The sequence below is a fragment of the Pinus tabuliformis genome, chromosome J (assembly GCF_031772625.1).
Source record: "Pinus tabuliformis cultivar Carrire ecotype Pingquan chromosome J, CPIR1, whole genome shotgun sequence".
NCBI classification, from domain to species: Eukaryota; Viridiplantae; Streptophyta; class Pinopsida; order Pinales; family Pinaceae; genus Pinus; species Pinus tabuliformis.
Genome location: NC_142295.1, coordinates 513,878,886 through 513,897,621, shown reverse-complemented (window position 1 = coordinate 513,897,621; position 18,736 = coordinate 513,878,886). Strand labels below are relative to the sequence as shown.

The 18,736-nt window shown below is 40.2% G+C and overlaps 1 protein-coding gene across 2 annotated transcripts in view; it reads right to left on the bottom strand.

The window, feature by feature from the left end:
* Positions 1-2,361: 2,361 nt before the first annotated feature.
* Positions 2,362-18,736, bottom strand: part of ERS (glutamate tRNA synthetase) — a 176,660-nt gene continuing 160,285 nt past the window's right edge. Inside the window, exons 4-13 of one of the 2 annotated variants that reach the window (XM_089378038.1) lie at positions 5,585-5,767; positions 5,308-5,426; positions 5,104-5,152; positions 4,873-4,974; positions 4,631-4,739; positions 4,220-4,283; positions 3,842-3,956; positions 3,300-3,400; positions 2,820-2,976; positions 2,362-2,716 (exon numbers count right to left, since the gene is read on the bottom strand). In XM_089378038.1, coding sequence (XP_089234164.1) covers positions 2,474-2,716; positions 2,820-2,976; positions 3,300-3,400; positions 3,842-3,956; positions 4,220-4,283; positions 4,631-4,739; positions 4,873-4,974; positions 5,104-5,152; positions 5,308-5,426; positions 5,585-5,767 — 1,242 coding nt within the window. In that variant the 3' untranslated portion in view covers positions 2,362-2,473. The remainder of the gene's footprint in view (positions 2,717-2,819; positions 2,977-3,299; positions 3,401-3,841; positions 3,957-4,219; positions 4,284-4,630; positions 4,740-4,872; positions 4,975-5,103; positions 5,153-5,307; positions 5,427-5,584; positions 5,768-18,736) is intronic. The other variant, XM_089378039.1, reaches the window with a different exon arrangement.

The window sequence follows — 18,736 nt, the reverse complement described above, 5'->3', positions numbered from 1 at the left end:
GAGTCTCCCTCCCAAGATTAACACAACTACAAAGTTCTTCACGTTACAAGAGGTGGAGATTGGATTTAAAAAACTAAAAACAAGAAAGGCAAAGGACTTGGTTGAGCTTCGAGCAGAGTATCTAAAATCGGGAATGAACACTCTTGCACCGCACATCATGGAAATATTTAAACATCATTCAGCGAAGATTCCCAAGGGACTGGACAACTAGCCTAGCAATACCCCTTTTTAAAATTGGAGACATTAATAATCCTTCCAATTATAGAACCATTATGATCAATCCTTTGTTTGCAAATCTTTTCAGCAACATGGTAGAAAATAGAATCAGTAAGTGGGCAAAAGTAAAAGAAAAGAGGGCAAGAAGACAAGCAGGTTTTAGGCCGAAGCATTCTACAGTGGATCATGGTATCACATTGAGACACATTGTTGAAAAGGTTTGGGAGGACAAAGAAGAAGCATTATGTTGCTTTATTGACTTCAAAAAGGCATTTGACACAGTCCCTAGAGATAAGTTGTGGTGTAGAATGAGAGAACTTGAAATTCCTTTACATTTTAGAGCCGATGTCCATAGACTTTATGAAGAAGTGAAAGTCAAAATTAGAACCTCAGAGGTATTTCAGAAAGCTTTAGAAGTGACATTGGAGTCAAGCAAGGTTGCCCTCTATCTCCTGCTCTTTTTGGCTTATATATTGATAAAATGGAAGAGTGGATAAATCTGCAAGGTGGAGATTGTGTTCGATTGGAGGAATTTGTGATAAAGCTTCTTTTATATGCGGATGATCTTGTATTGATTTCTAAATCGGCCCATGGATTGCAAATGCACCTATATGCCCTTGAGCATTTTTGTAGAGAAGTGGGGATGCAAGTCAATACTAGCAAGATCAAAATAATGATTTTCTCTAATAAAATGAAGCAGCCAACATACATTCTTCTTTGAAGGCAACATTCTTGAAGAAGTAAATGAGTACAATTACCTCGGGATTGATTTCAACAACAAACTTAATTGGGAGGACTGCAGAAAGAAGAGAATTTTAAGAGGGTGGAAAGCATTATATGTTCTTCAAAACAGATGTAGAGAGGCAGAGTTATGGGATTGGAAAACAACTAAAATGCTTTTTGGACTCCTAGTTTGTCCAGTGATACTATATGGGTGTGAATTGTGGGCTAGCAGCACCCTTGTCTCAAAATGGAAACAAATTGAGAAAATCCAAAAACGCTTGATCATGAGCAAGTTCAAAATAAAAATAAAAAATTGGTATCTTATGAGATAATGTTGAGTGAAACAGGAGCAACTCACATAGAAGCAATTGCTATGGTGCGGCTCATAAGATACCTAAAAAGAATTGAGCAAATGGGAGTAGGTAGATCGCCTAATGTTATCTTCAATGAAGGCATGAGTGAAAGAAAGAAAACATGGATGAACCAAAACTACATATGTATGCAAAAATGGAATATCTACCTCAATGCATGTCCCACAAATAGCAAGGAGCTAAAGGATTTTGTTATGGAGAAGTTTCGTAAACGGGTATGGGGAAAAGAGTTGGATAGAAAGAAGAAGTACTGCATTGAGAAATTCAATCCTACATGTGATTTACAACAAAAAAATTTCATTGGAGCTAGCATTCCGTGGAGGGCAAATATTCTTATTACTCAATTAAGAACCAACTCGCATCAACTTCAGTGTGAAACAGGACGGTGGAAAAGGCCTAAAGAAGCTTGGGAAGAACGGGTGTGTACATTTTGCACGTCTGGGGTAGTGGAATCGGAAAAACATTTCATTTTGGAATGTGATGCATTCAAAGGCATCAGAGAAAGTTATGGGAATATGCTAGCATCGGTTTCTTGGCATTGTCTTTTCAATGAAGGGATTGTTGGAAAGTTGGGTCAGCTCATCATCAATTTGAACAAGAAAAAGATTGAATTGCAAAAGACAAAAAGCAGGGAACTAATAGTCCCATAGACTATTTTTAGTCTCGTGGACGTTAAAATATCATTTCATTTCATTTTGTAGATAACTTAAATGATGCTCTAGATTTAAACGTAACTCTATGCTTTTTAAACACCCACATTCCATGCATAGCTTAGGATGTCTGCATTTACCGATTGTGATAATTGCTTCAACTGGTGTGCTGACGGTGAATTAGCTTGTGCGTTCTTCTAAAGCAACGATCGAGACATAAGAAACTAGCTATTTCTTAAAATAATAATGTTAACTTTTTTGCGCTTGGCAAGCGTTCATGTGCTTGCCTTGTATTAGGCAAGTGTATGTGTTATGCTCTTTCTTTGGAAGATTATTGTAGCTGAAAACCAAAATATAAATTTTAAGATAGCAAATTGGTTTCCTCAGCATCAAACACAAACTGGAGAAGACAACGAGAGCTATATTGAATCAGGAACGTATTACAAAACACATTTGTAGAAAATTTTTGACATACTATTTAGCCTTGTGCACGATCTCAGCATTTCAAATATATTAATGAGAGACGACCTTCACATCTGCAACAGAGCTAGAATCTACCACAGTTTCTTCTAGAAAGCTTTTACAATCAAGTTCTCTTAGCACATGTATACGCTCTTCCAATGTCATAAAATTTGCCCTCGATGTAATGATTGCAGAGTTGCCTGCTTTGTGTAGCAAAAGAATGGTGGTTCCCATATCAGGACCATGAAACTTGCCAGTAAGCAGCACTCTCAATGGCATAAACAAACCTTTCCCCTGATGTTCATACAAAAAGAACTGTTATTAACTGTTCTATAAATAAAATCAGTGCCTTAAAAATCAGACTGGACTATTCTTGTAAGTTTGTATGCATGCTCACCTTCCGTTTTAATGCCTTTCCAAAACTTTTTACCCATTTTTGCCAGCCAGAAGACCCATTATCAAGGGCATTTTGTAGCTCTCCATTGTCATAAGCAGACAATAAAGCTTCTACAACTTCAGAAAGATTGTCATTTAAAACTGATTTTCCTTCAGGACTGCCAAAGGTAAAACGATGAGTGGTTCATTAGTTATTACTCGTGCACAGTTGCTTCATCTTAATTTTATTTCCACACTGGTGAAGCTAAATTTCCCTTCAAGGCTACAAATCCAGTCACAATTTCTAGGTATCTAAGCATACACTCGATCATAGATCATGACTCGGGAAAAATATAACAGAAAATCACACTAGCATCTGAAAACAGCACTAATCTTGAAATATCATCGATTCAATTAGAAGGGTTACCAAGTCTAGACTCTACAAGTACCACGCAAAATTGAAGTTGACAGAAAATACATAAAGCTTGACCAATTTCCGTACCTTGCTAAAGTAGATTTTAGTGGATACGACAATAAATTTTCAAGTGCTTGAGCTGAATCTGATACCAAGTCGATTCCATCCTTTAAAAGTTCGGCCAATTCCTGTTACATATAGAATGTGCGTTAGTTTTTGCCGTTAGAAAAGAAGCTGCACATCCGAAACATGCAAATTTCACCTCTAACTGATTTTGACAGAAGTTGCAAAAGTGTAAACTTTAGAGCATCTTATATCCAAACAACAGAATTTAACACTTCAATCATAGCAACTCAAAGACACAAATGTAGAAACATGAAGAGAATAAATCTGTTTGATTTTGGTTGCCATTCTCTCATATATCAATTTTAAAAATGAACCAACTTTTGTGGCTGAATCTATGTCTCAACAAAGGATGTACACAGTTAAGTTCTAGCATGTGAGTGAGATTCACCATTAGACAGCAAAATGTTCCCTTTGAGAAATTAAATTGAAACTGTCCTGGAAGTTGTGTCAGCAGAAAATAAAAGGCATAATCAGTCAGGCCTGTATGGATAGTTATATATTACATTTACAAATGGACCTTCAGATTCAGAAAGAATGCCATTATCTTTCCAATGCTCTCCTAACATCTTTGTCAATTTATCAGCTGGAAGGGCCCTCAAATGTTGCCCATTCATCCACCTGACAACAGAAATACATAAGGACGCCCAGCTTAGACAGATAAACAGTTAAAAAGTCAACACTTCCTCTACTTTCTAATGGGGGAAGTGAAACTATGTGCCAACCTGACTGAATTTGAAATAATATAGACAAGTCTAAACAGAAAACAGCCAGAAGTTTCTACTTGTAAGCAACATCAACATCCAGATTTACGAGTCAAAAATTGAATGAAATACAAGCAGCTCTTTCCCATGAGAAAAAGACGTCAGAAAAGAGGCATTTACCGCAATTTCACGATATCAAAGATAGCAGCACTTTTTGTAATTCGATCAATTGAAAATTTGTTGACTGCAATGATTGAATCAAACACATAGTAAGAAAAGATATCATAATTTTCCGTATTTTCTATATTGAATGAACTGACGAACAAAAAAACTGGTCAGGATTAACGAAAATACGACGACATCATAACATTTAACAAAATCAAGAGCAATGAAGAATGAGACGGAAGGCTAATGTAAAAGCATGCAATCTCAGCACTTGCGTGATTTAGATTCAAAAGAGAAGCTAACAATAAGACATATTTATGCAAGTTGATTAACAAACTAAACAACACCACAATTTTATGTTCATAAAGTGCATTTAAACTTTCAATAAAAAGAGGCAATGATTATAGGAAAATAACAAACACAGACACGCACACAATTGTTCCATGGTAAAATATTCTTCTTCTGTTCCGTCATTCCATCCCAAGAGAGCTAAATAGTTCACCATTGCCTCTGGTAAAAACCCCATCTCCCTGAACTGCCAAAACAATAAAACTGAATAATTTAATTTTTGTTATCACCATTTAGAAAATACAAGCTTGAAAACACAAGAAAATGGCACGGAAAAATAATGGAATTTCTAAATGCAACAAACATAATAGGCAACTAACCTGTCCCACTGACGTTGCACCATGCCGCTTTGATAGTTTGCTGCGATCTGGGGCAAGGATCAGAGACACGTGTGCAAAAGAAGGCATAGAAAACCCCAATGCCTGCTTAAAAGTAACAGATTTACTATTACAAAATCATAATTGAAAAGTATTTCACAAGAAGATTAAGAAAATGCCACATGATTTGTAATGTTTTGAGCAAAAGATCTATCTACAAATCCAAAAACATACTTTGTAGATTAAAGCCTGCCGTAATGTGTTTGGCAAATGTTCCTCTGCCCTGTATTAGGGAAAATGAGTCATCAAGTAAAAGCAAAACATAGGATAACGCAATAAAACATTTTTATATACCTCATATAATGTATTATATTCATCCAACAGGCATGCAACAGCTAATAGTTGTCTAGATAAGATAAAAGATGGTGAATTGTTTACCTTATAACATGAGAGATTCCCATGGAAGCATCATCAACTGCAACACAAAAATTGTACACAGGCTGTCCATTGCTCCTCATGATCACAAAATCACCAAGTGTGTCCAACCCCCATGAAACCTTAAATGACAAATGAGAGAATCATTAATAAAACTTGTTCTGATTATCATTTTCTAGAAATTTTATCTTCCTAATAACAAGGATTATCTGAACATCTCAATGCAAACTGAAGTCCTAAAATTACTCGCTAATGGTAGAAAGTTTCATAGAGAACTTACTTCACCACGGATGAGATCATTAATTTTCAGTGTTCCTTCTTTAGGTACTCTAAAACGGTATGTAAATGGTGTCCCTTTAAGCAATTCTTCTTGAATTTCTGCATCTGTAGCTGAAACCCACTTGCCAGTATACACTGGTGGCAACTGCTTCAACTTAGCCTCCTCCCTCATTTTATCTAGCTCCTAAACATGTGATGAATATGTTTCAGTTTGTGAAAGTGAGACTCAGCTAAATAGTGTAACAGCCAGTTCCCATTGCAACATAGAAATCTGAGTAGCCCTGACAGTATGAAGCATGAAATAAAACAATGCAAGATATATGGGACATAAGAATTCAACCATCCAAAGTTCAAAAAAAGTGTATAGTATTTAGCTAAAATCTTGATCGCCTCCAGAAGGTAATGAGTAGACCTGATTTGAATATTTGAATGGTTGTCAAGACTCAAAACCTATATCTATAGAAGAAGACTGTAGAAATATTTAAGAATTAAACTTGTGAGAAGATGATGAAATGCATGCAATGTTACAACCTTTCACTAATTCACTTATCATAACCCCGGATTTATATCCCAACTTGCAACATATTTATAGCTTGATTTTCACAAGTATGATACAAACATACTGTTTTGACTTCAAATGATCGGCAAAGCATTCACTAAATCACTTATCTTAACCACGGATTTATATCCCAACTTGCAATATTTATGGTTTGACTTAAGTCTGATACAAACATACTGTTTTCACTTCAAATGATCAGCAATATATAGGCCTTCTACATAGATGCATGTCTGGTTTTATGCACAGACTCTTAGATTATGTATGTATCCTTGAGGAAGCCATAAAGGGTTGTATCACTAATAGTAAAACAATAAATTCCAACTAGGGGTGACGGAACCTATTATACTTTTCCTATGATTAAATTGGCTCCAACACAGTAAGTATAATCATCATGATACCCATGGGATAATGATGAGTGTAGAGTCACTATTGAGCTACTGCTGGATATGAAATAGTAATTACTAATTACTAATAAGTGGTGCTAACCATAAGGGTACATTTTCTTATGGGAGGTTTGAGATGAGGTTCAGTTTTGAGTCATAATATAATGCTTAACAGCCACATATCCCTAGTGCTAAAGTAGGATTGCACACATATTAGCCTTCTCTATAACAAGCTGCTCTCATGTTGTGAACTCCGAGTATGAAAGTGGGTCCTTGATACGAAATCAAAGCTTCGGTCAAAGCTTTCCTCAAGAGATGATGGCACAGTAATCTACTAGAAAAATAGTAAATACAAAGGCTAGGAAACCATAGATGAGTGTCCTATAAAAAACCTCTAACCACTAAGGCAAATTGTTAGGCCCTAGAGTTGGGCGCACCTTTAACCGAGGCATGCGCCATGGTTGCAACAAAGATATTGCCGGAAATGTGACGAAATTGGATTTTGGGCGCGTGCGCAACAAAATGAGGTGACGAAAATGGATGTTGGGCGTGTGCATGACAACATGACGTGTCGCAAAACTGAAACTTGGGGTTTCCATTGGGCGCATGTGGATGGCTTGGTGGCACAGGAGATGTGGCACGACCGAGCACCCAACCCACTCAAAAGATAAGAACCGTGCAGTAGATGACATGGGTGCCCCAAGGTGCGGCACAACATGTCATTGAGACGAGTTAGCCAAGTGGCGTTTAACTGAATGCCTATGTCGATGTGAAAACCTGCGAAGAGAAAGATTGAGCTAGCCATGAGGGTGCATTTAACCGAGTAGTGTGTCAGCCCAAGACGAGGAAACACCGACCGACAAGTGGAAGGATCATGCAAGTGGAACGCGCAGTTGCATGCGAATGAGGGTGGAATGATGAGAGTTAGCTTGACCCAAGGCACACAACACATGAGACAAGCCAACCCAATGATGAAGCGAAGGGACACAAGTGAGGAGTTAATCTCCTGCCATATATATAGTCGCACGATGGGAAAGGAGTGAGGCATCAATCGATCAACCAACGAGTCAGAGTTCATCCGAATGAAAGTGAGTCACAAGATGAGCGAGGAAGTGTGAAGAAGGGGTGAGATGAGGACGAGGTATCTCGGTGGTTTGCAGCCATGTAGGCCTACAAGGAAGGAACCAAATTGAGAGACGAACCAGGCCGGATTACAAGGCGACCCGAGTAGGGTCATTCGGGTGGACAAGTTCTTCCTTGTAGTTTTGTATGGGATTTGGCTATGTACTTTTAGTAGACCAAGCCTTTGTCTCGAAGGATTGATGCATTATGATTCATTTATTAAAGCAGAAGATCGAAGGGTCATTTCCTATATCTTGTGCATATATATGATGATGTTACTGTTGGTTTAATATCTTGCATATAACTCTCATGTATGGTTGATTGACGAAAGTTAATTGTGTTGAAAATGTAGCAAGTAAAGGTCTTTTGGCTTGTGCCTTAGCGAGTGAAGACCTCAAATTGTCCTTCTCCCAGTGTGAGTGCGAACTCGAGTTAGACTTCAGCCCGGATGAGTTATTTCTAGTTTAGTGGAATATTCATCAAGTTAACATGTGTAGAGTTGGAGTTTCAGTTAAGTGGAGTCTTCATAAGTTTGACTACAGGACAAGGTGGCAATTACAAATTCAGCTACAGCGAGTTAGTCTTCAGTCTTGATTGAAGGAAGAATGAGTTAAGATCTCCAATGTTGATTGGAGAGAGAAAGAGTGTCACTCTCAGTTAACTCGTCCATCAAAACTCGAGTTTTAAAATAGAATTGGACCTCCTTGCATGTTTGCATTGGGTCTATAAAGAGGAGGACGAAGGCACAAGAATTGGGAAGTTTTGTGCACAAGGTTTGTGAAACAAGATAGTTCACGAGTTTGTGAGAGTCTTTGATCGTGGAGAGCGCGGAGCTTATGTCCTAAGAAATAGGAAATCATAGTGCGCTATAATTTCGAAGATTGATTGTGCACAAGGTTGAGGAGCTAGCGTCCTAAGAAATAGGAGGCAGGTAGTGCGCAAGGTAATAGGAGGAATTGTGCTAGGATTTAGGGACCTCTTGTGCGCTAGGAAATAGGGACCTGGTGCGCAAGGATTTAGGAGGCTTCTAGTGCCCACAGATCAAGGAGAAGAGAGCAGGTTTTGCAAAGCGAGTCAAGGAGGCAGCAGAGGAACAGTTGCGTGCTATAGGGCTGAGATCAAGCGGTGATCAAGGCAAGCTAAGATCAATTGTATCAGCTGAGATTTGTGAGAATAAGCAGAACGCTTTCTCAAAGAGACAGATTGCTTTGTAATAGATCCAATTGCTCAAGAACAATCAATAAAAATCCACATTAAGGAAGCAGGTTTTCCTTCTTGTGTTTCCTAAGAAAACAAGTGTGTCAATTTGTGTGCATGTGTTTTTTATGTCTAGTGTTTTATTCCGCTGCTTATGAATTGTTAATAAACTTTGTATCTTGGTGAAAGTAAACTAGGTTTCAGTTTTCAATTATTCATCTAAGTAGTTGCAGAGTTCCATGGAAATTTAACATTGTATCAAAGTAGAGATAAAGCCCAGCACCAGATTGACCAGTTAGTGAACAGCACAGATCAAGCAAGAAGCTTGTACTAGAGTTTGAAGAGCAAAGCAGTTCTTTGGATAGCAGTATGGCATGACTAAGGTCAGATCACAATAAAGAGGGAGCCTCGAACTTTTCCTCATGGAAGGAGCAGATCTCAATGGTGTTGAAAGAGAATGGAGTGCTCGGGTACGTGAAGCAAGCAATAGCTCCACCTCAAGATGCCCAAAGTTGATCCAACATAATAAGAATGACACCAAGGCGAGGAGGATCATTCTTGAGGGGATCAGAGACCATATTATCCCTCATCTCCATGAGAAGAAGACAGCATATGAGATGTTTAAAGCCATCTTATATTTGTATCAGGGTTCCAGCGATGCTAGGAAGCTTTCTCTGAAGGAGAAGCTAAGAAGTATCAAGATGAGAAAAAGTGTTAATTTTAGGATAACAATGGTATGTTCTATGCTTAGAGCAATTTTACTTCAATTTTCTTTATTGGCCCAATATCATATCCAATATAGCAATCACATCAACATGATAGTAAAATGCAGATAGAACATAAACAATAACAATAGAAGACAAGCCAACACAAGAGGACACAAGATATGGCACCAACTAGGGACAAACCCCAATGTGGGGAAACCCTTGATCAATTCTTCTTATAATTCTTCAAAAGTTCAACAGAGAGAGAGAGTACAATTTACAATATTCACTTGCCCAAACTAATCAGTCAAAATATCAGAAACATAAAGCCCTAACCAGAAAGTCAACATTGCTCAATAGGGCTAAAATTGACCTCCAAAACAGCTCAGTCAACCTTGGTCAACTCGACCTCCAATAGCAAGATAATGTAGCCCAAAAAAGTTTGAAAATAACTAGTCAAATCTGGTCAACAAGCCAACGCAGCAACCTGAATTAGGGTAGTCAACGCAAGGGTCAAACTACCTCGGTTTTTGTGCCCAAAATAGCGGCCTGCCCAAACAACAGTCTCCCTTACAAAACCGAAGTCAAACAGGGTCAACACTGGTCAAATTCAGCCTCCTGAAATTTCGGTCAAATCTGGTCAACGCAACAACTAGAAAAGACAGTTTTTCTTTCGCACGTGTGGAGAAAGAGAGGCCCAGAAATCCGTACCTAATCAAGATGAGAGAGAGAAAGATGAATGAGATGAGATACCAAAATGAGGAGGAGGCACCTTGTATTTATATGCAACGTTGAAGGCTGGAGGAGGCTAATTTGATGGTTGGCTGACCTTGACAATTTGTCCATAATCAAAATAAATTCATAACTTCATTTGTACATGTCAGACTGGGATGATCTTTAGATCAATCCTACACCTCTAGAAAAGAGAAATTCAAGAAAAATATCAGTTTCCTCATAAGAGTTGTCCAAAGTGATGTTTGGCCCTAGTTGCCAAATTTAACACTCCCCCTCAACTAGGGAGAACATCACCTAGCAAACTGTCTAACAATCTGTACCATCCCTGTCACTACACTGCTCCGCTGAACCATGAAGAAAGAAGAAATGATCGAGAATGTATCATACCATTCTCCACTGACCCGAAGTCAATCTCCAACAACAAAGAGTGTGTCATACCACTCTTCACTGACCCGTAGTTAGTTTCCATTGATCCCAGATCAATATCAACATCCTAGCATAGGTAGTACCATGCGTACATCGGTAGTACTATGGTCCCTATCCTCATTTCCCTACTCATTGGCCAAATGAGAGGTACTTCCCATGAGTCCTGGACTGCATGGGTAGGATGTGCCGACGGGAGAAGGTCAACCATTCATCTTGCTCATATGCCATAGTGGAGGGTGAGCCACTCAGCCTATGCATATGCCACCATGGGGTATCACAGGGGAAGGTGAACCATTCACCCTGTACACAACACACCACTATGGGAAGATGAGTCACCCTACGGTCGCTCATCGCTCCAAGAAGTACCCCAAGCCCCCCGAAGCTCCTAGAGCTCACTATCCATCTCATACAAGACCCTCATAAGAGGCTCTCTCCACGACTCCAAGTCGTTCACGAAAGGTTAAGAATTTGACCTTCCCAAGGGGCTTCGTAAGAATATCGGCGACCTTCTCATCGGTCCCAATATGATGGAGCCTTATTGCTCCCCATTGTACCATATCCCGGATAAAGTGGTACCTGATATCAATATGCTTGGAGCAATCATGAAACACGGGATTTTCAGGAAGACGAATCCCACTCTGGTAGTCACAGAAGATCACGGTACTATCCAGCACATGTCCAAACAGCTCACCAAAGAGGTTCCTCAACCAGACAGCTTCACAGGAGGCCAAACTAGCAGCAATGTATTCAGCCTCAGCGGTGCTTAAGGCAACCGAATTCTGCTTCCTGCTCATCCATGATATTGAAGCAGAACCTAGAGAGAAGCAACATCTTGATGTGCTTTTGCGATCCACCACACTGCCAACCCAGTCTGCATCAGAGTAACCATGGAGCCTCACATTCCCAACAGTGTATCTCAGTCCATAAGTGATTGTGCCTTGGAGATATCTCAAGAGATTCTTGGCAGCAATCCAATGTATATGATGAGGGTCAACCATAAACTGACTCAATGTTTTCACTGCAAAACATATGTCAGGACAGGAGTTCACCAAGAACATCAGAGCCCCTATGAGCTGGCGATACTCAGAAGGATTTCACAAATCGGGCCCGGCAGCACTTCTGCATAACTTCTTGAAGTTAAGTTCCATCGGAGTAGTCACAGACTTGTAGTCCACCATCCCAAATCTTTCAAGTAGCTTCACAACATATATTCGTTGAGAAAGGAAAATCTCCCCTGGTTTTGCTAGACCTCCAACCCTAGGAAGTAATGCATCAGTCCTAGGTCTTTCATATCAAATTCAGAAGCCAAATCTCTCTTACATTGATGAATAAGAGGGTTTGCACCTGTTAGAAAGAGATCGTCCACATAGAGTACAAAGATGAGAGGTCTATCATTCTCAACCTTAAAGTAAAGGTTCGGATCAACTTCACTTCTTGTAAATCTCAGCTTCATCAAATAGTTATCGATCCTCTCATACCAAGCCCGGGATGCTTGCTTCAACCCATAGAGGGCTTTCTTCAACCTGCATACATGTGTCTGACGATCTTGAACTTCAAACCCCTTAGGTTGTTCCACATAGACTTCCTCCTTAAGTGAACCATGCAAGAAGGCAATCTTGACATCCATCTGGTGTAGATTCCATCCTTGTGAGGCAACAAGGGCTATAATCGAACGGATGGTGGTGTAGCGAGCAACGGGTGCAAATATCTCATCATAATCTACACCTTCCTTTTGAGAGAAGCCTCAAGCAAAAAATTTGGCCTTGAACTTCTCAGCACTTCCATCAACACCATGCTTGATCTTGTAGAGCCATTTAGAGGTGACAACAGATTTGTCCTGGGGTCTAGGGACCACATCCCAGACATCATTCTTCATAATTGACTCGTACTCTTCGTTCATAGCATCCTTCCATACTTGTTGCTTCACAGCTTCTTCGAATGAGCAAGGTTCAGACTAAATAATGGTGCTCATAGCAGTTAAGTACCCTTGGTACCTATTAGGCTTCTTGCTTTCACGAAATGCCCCCCTCGATACAACATGTCTCTCGGCATCTTCGAGAGTTTCCCTCAGCCATGAGGGTCTCCTTTTGGAGGAGGAGGGCTCATGAGGAGGATCAATGGGATCCATCGATTCTTCAACATCGGGCATCAGCTCATCCTGCAAGTCTCCCTAGTTTCCTGCACCTGCTTCTTTGTCCTTCCTTAGAATAGGAAGGTTGCTAATCTTCCTTAGGACAGCATCCTCATCGAAGATGACATCATGACTCAACTCTATTTCTCTTTGACCAGGCACACAGATTCTATATGCCTTAGAAGTTTCACTGTAGCCCACAAAAGTTCCTTTCTTCCCAAATGCCTCCAATTTACTTCTCTTTTCTTTCGGCACATGAAATCATACAGGACTACCAAAAATTCTAAAATGAGAAACATCAAGTTTCTTACCAGTGAAAACTTCTTCGGGAGTTTTGGAGTCATCGATTTTGAACATACACACCAGTGTTGGCAGCTTCTCCCCATAAGAACTTTGGAAGTCCTTGATCATGAAGCATGGCACGAGTGGCTTCTATAATGGAACGATTCTTCCTTTCAACAACACCATTTTGCTTAGGAGTATATGCAGTGGTAGTTTCCCTCTTAATGCCAACTTCCTTGCAATAGTCATTGAATTCATTTGACTCATACTCAGTTCCATTATCGGTCCTCAATATCTTGATCTTCTTCCCTATTTGATTTTCCACCAAGGCTTTGAAGGCACGGAACCATGAGAATATTTCGTCCTTCTTCTTCAAGAAATATATCCAAGTTTTGCGAGAGAAGTCATCCACAAAGACAGCATAATATAAATATCCTCCTTATGATGTCACAGGCAACATACCAGATAGATCAAAATGAACCAATTGCAAAATGTTTGTGGTCTTGCTATCACTTAAAAGGAATGGTACCCTTGTATATTTTCCCTCAGCACATCCCTGACATACACCTTCATGCTCTATTTTGAATTCAGGCATACTTGTAAACATCTTCCTTGCGTCGGATAGAGCCTTATAGTGAAGATGAGAAAACCTTCGATGCCATAGTTCGGATTGAAGAGATGTGTCTCAAGACATGGCTCCCAATGGACTTCCTCCAACTTGATATAAACTGTCAACCCTAAATCCAAGAGTAAATGATTCTTTGAAATTTCTTTTCCACACACATACCTTTCCATCGGTGAATGCCACCTTGAATCCTTTGTCTTCCATCGCCGAGATAGACACTAGATTCTTTTTTAGATCAAGTACATATAGTACTTCTTGAAGATGAACGGTGTTACCTTGATTCAATTGAAGGGTAACATTCCAAACTCCCTTCACGGGGTAGGTGGCATTGTCTCCAAGGATAATTTCCAAATTTGTATCCTTCTCAATCAGATTTGAAAGAGCTTCCTTGTACTCTGTGAAGTGTCTTGAGGCACCACTATCAATCAACCTATTTCCCAAAGTATCCGAAGGAGAGGCAATAGAGAGGGTAGATATAAGATAAAATTCCTTTTGCTTAGAATTTACAACATTAAACTCATCATACCTGGAGATTCTTGTTCTTTTAGAAGCTCTATCATTTCCAAGTTGAGTAGTGGAAGCATTCCTTTTCCCTTTGTTGTTGAACCTTCCATTCCTTTGATTGTTGTTGTTGCCCATGGAATGATTGTGATCATCATCATGAGATGCGTCCCTTGTATTTGGACACTCCCTGGCATAGTGACCAAACTTGTTGCAAACGAAGCATCTTCCATTCCTTCCATTTTGAATCCCGATCTTCCGTGACTTTGCTTCTTTCAACCTACATTGTTCTTCCTCTTGGCATGAGCAGAGAATGCGGTAGGATTATTCCTATTCAAAGGCATCTCCAATTCCATCATCCTTGTTTCTTCTTGAGAACATCTAGTTAGTGATTCTTCAAAACCTGGAATTTTCTCGTTATTGAGAATAGTAGTGTTGAACACATGCCATTCGGGAGGAAGACCTCTAAGGGCAATGAGAGTGAGCTCCTTGTCAGCGATAGCTTCACCAATCGAAAGAATATCATTTTTTATCTCGATAATCCTCATGAAGTAGGATTGAATATCCTCACCTTTTCCCTTCTTTATATCCTTCAGCTTGTTCTTGAGGAAAAGAATTTGATTTGCATTGCTAGATTTGAACATGCCAACCAACCTATCATATATCTCCTTTGATGTATTCAAATCGGAGATGTAAGCAACTAAGTGCTTATGAATAGAATCCCTGGTGATCTTCTTGGCTTTGACTTCACCCTTCTTGTACTTTGTCTTAGTAGCAACCGGTGCATTTGAAGGAGGTTCCGGAATCTTTCCCTGCACATAATCCATGACATCTTGCTCTTCTAAAGTCAAATCAAGAGACATCTTCCATGCATGATAATCAAACTTATCATGAAGCTTATCATCAGACTTGAAGTAGGATGTGGAGGCCATTGAGACTTGTTCTTGATCAGTGATTGCTCCTCTTAGTGATTGCTCTTCACTCTTGCTTGGGCCTTGTCTTCACCTCAGCTCTAATACCATGTTGATTTTAGGATAACAATGGTATGTTCTATGCTTAGAGCAATTTTACTTCAATTTTCTTTATTAACCCAATATCATATCTAGTATAGCAATCACATCAACATGATAGTAAAATGCAGATAGAACATAAACAATAACAGTAGAAGACAAGCCAACACAAGAGGACACAAGATATGCCACCATCTAGGGACAAACCCCAACGTGGGGAAACCCTTGATCAATTCTTCTTATAATTCTTCAAAAGTTCAGCAAAGAGAGAGAGTACAATTTATAATATTCACTTGCCCAAACTGATCAGTCAAAACAGCAGAAACATAAAGCCCTAACTAGAAAATCAACGCTGGTCAACAGGGCTGAAATTGACCTCCAAAACAACTCGGTCAACCTTGGTCAACTTGGCCTCCAACAGCAAGATAATGCAGCCCAAAACAGTCTGAAAATAACTAGTCAAATCTGGTCAACAAGTCAACATAGCAACCTGAATTAGGGTAGTCAACGGTGGTCAACGTAGGGATCAAACTGCCTCAGTTTTTGTGCCCAGAAAAGCAGCCTACCCAAACAGAAGTCTCCCTCATAAAACCAAAGTCAAACAAGGTCAACGCTAGTCAAATTCAACTTCCTAAAATTTCGGTCTCTTGAAATTTCGACCTCCTGAAATTTCGGCCTCCTGAAATTTCGATCAAATCTGATCAACGCAGCAACTAGAAAAAACAGTGTTGCTTTCACACGTGTGGAGAGAGAGAGGCCTAGAAATCTGTACCCAATCAAGATGAGAGAGAGAAAGATGAATGAGATGAGATACCAAAATGAGGAGGAGGCACCTTGTATTTATATGCAACGTTGAAGGCTGGAGGAGGCTAATTGGATGGTTGGCCGACCTTGACAATTTGTCCATAATCAAAATAAATTCATAACTTCATTTGTACATGTCAGAATGGGATGATCTATAGATCAATCCTACACCTCTCAGAAAGAGGAATCCAAGAAAAATATCAATTGCCTCATAAGAGCTGTCCAAAGTGATGTTTCGCCCTAGTTGCCAAATTTAACATTCCAGCGATGCTACGAAGCTTACTCTCAAGGAGAAGCTAAGAAATATCAAGATGAGAAAAGGAGAGCCCATCATCACGTATCCTTCAAAGTTCACTCAGGTTCGGGATGAGCTAGGTGGTGTGGGTGTGACTGTAGCAAACAGTGACCTTGTGATTCCTGCACTTTTGGGACTTCATAAGTCTTGGGAGAATTTCCAAGATGCAGCAGAGAGAATATTCCCAGTTGGGAAAGACTATGGAGTGATTGCATTCAAGAAGAGATTTGGAGAGGGACGAGAGCTAGGAGATCAGCTTCAGAAGAGGACGAGGAGAACTTTGCCCTGGCAGGCAAAGGTAGCAAAGCCAATGGTAAGAGGGGTCAAGGAGAGGTCGAGTCTAGACAAAAGGGTGAGAAGAAAAAGAAGGATTTGAGCAAGATCAAGTGCTTCCATTGCCATGAGTTCGGACATTATGCCACTAAGTGTCCTCTTCGGAAGAAGGATTCCAGTAAGGATCATGTAGCTGCATCAACTGAGGTAGATGTGTTTTCTGCTCAGTTCGAGAAAGATTTGTCATTGATAGCTTGCATGGCAAGATGAGCAGACAACAGTGTATGGTATATTGATTCAAAAACATTCTTCCACATGACCGGGAACAAGGAGTATTTCAGCCACCTGAAGGAGAAGGACATGCAATTTCAGATTTAGCTAGGAGGTGATGGTAAGTACTCAACTAGGGCAATTGGTACTGTCACTTTTGAGAGGGAGTCAGGTATCTCTCTCCATCTCATAGATGTCCTCTATGTTCCAAGCCTGAAGCAGAACCTTGTTTCAGTAGCTACCCTTGAAGACAAGGGTTATCATGTCATCTTAAGAGAAGGTAAGGTTTACCTCAAGCACTTAGCTTCTGGATGTAAGAAGCGGATAGGTGTGAGGAAGAAGAATTTGTACCTGCTATAGGTTGAGACAGGCACAACCTTGAGCAGCAAGGAAGGAAGCGCGCAAAGCACAAACATGAGGGTTAAGGAGAGCAGGGCTCTAAGGGAGTCCTTAAAGCGAGAGGAGGTTAGAGCCCCCAAGAAGGAGCATCGACCAGCATCGTAGTTTGAGTCTCGGATAGTTGGCAAGTGGGCTAACCGGCAAGATGATGAGGAGAAGAGTGGGGCTCTAAGGGAGTCCTTACAGTGAGAGTAAGTCAAGTGGAGGCAACCACTCAGTCGGAGACTCCCAATACAGGAAGACATCGTGTCAAGTGGGCAAACGAGTTGTTTAAGGGGGATCAGGAGAGAGTTGAACCTCCAAGTACCACATTCAGGCAAAGTAAGTAGCCACAGAAATATATGGGGTACATGGCATTTATGGCTGAGGTGATAGACTCAAATCATAGGAGCATGGTTGGAAGGAACAGGGCTTCAAATCAGATTCCGCAGTGGGAAGCAGGGAAGTCTTCTAGTTCAAAGGGAGCAGCTGCAGCAATAGATAACGTGGTGGTGTTGAAGACAGATCTAAGTGGACGAGGTTCTTCCAGAAGTACCTTCCTCACTAAGAGGGAGTGTTGAAAATGTAGAGAGTAAAGGTCTTCAAGCTTGTGCCTTAGCTAGTGAAGAGCTCGAATTGTCCTTCTCCCAGTATGAGTGTGAGCTCATGAGTTAGACTTTAGTTAGGATGAGTTATTTTCAATTTACTGGAATAATCATCAAGTTAGCATGCGTAGCGTTGGAGCTTTAGTGAAGTGGAGTCTTCATCAGTTTAACTATCAAACGAGGTGGCAGTTACAAGTTCAGTTAAAGCAAGTTAGTCTTCAGTCCTGATTGAAGGAAGAATGAGTTAAGAACTCCAGTGTTGATTGGAGAGAGAAAGACTGTCACTCTCAATTAACTCGTCAATCAAACTCGAGTTCTAAAATAGAACTGGGCCTCCTTACATGTTCGAATTGGGTCAAAAAAGAGGATGAAGGCACAAGAATTATGAATTTTTGTGCACAAGGTTTGTGAGACAAGAGAGTTCACAAGTTTGTGAGAATCTTTAATTGTGGAGAGCGCAGAACTTGTATCCTAAGAAATAGGAGATCACAAGTTCGCTAGAATTTAGGAGATTGATTGTGCACAGGGTTGATGAGTTGGTGTCCTAAGAAATAGGACGCAGGAAGTGTGCAAGGAAATAGGAGGAATTGTGCTAGGATTTACGAGCCTCATGTGCGCTAGGAAATACGGACCTAGTGCGCAAGGATTTAGGAGACTTCTAGTGCCCACAGATCAAGGAAAACAGAGCAGGTTTTGACCTGCAGAGCAAGTCAAGGAGGCGGCAGAGGAACAATTGCGTGCTATTGGGCCGAGATCAAGTAGTGATCAACGCAAGCCATGATCAATTGTATTCCCTGAGATTTGTGAGAAGAAGCAGAACGCTTTCTCAGAGAGATAGATTGATTTGTAATAG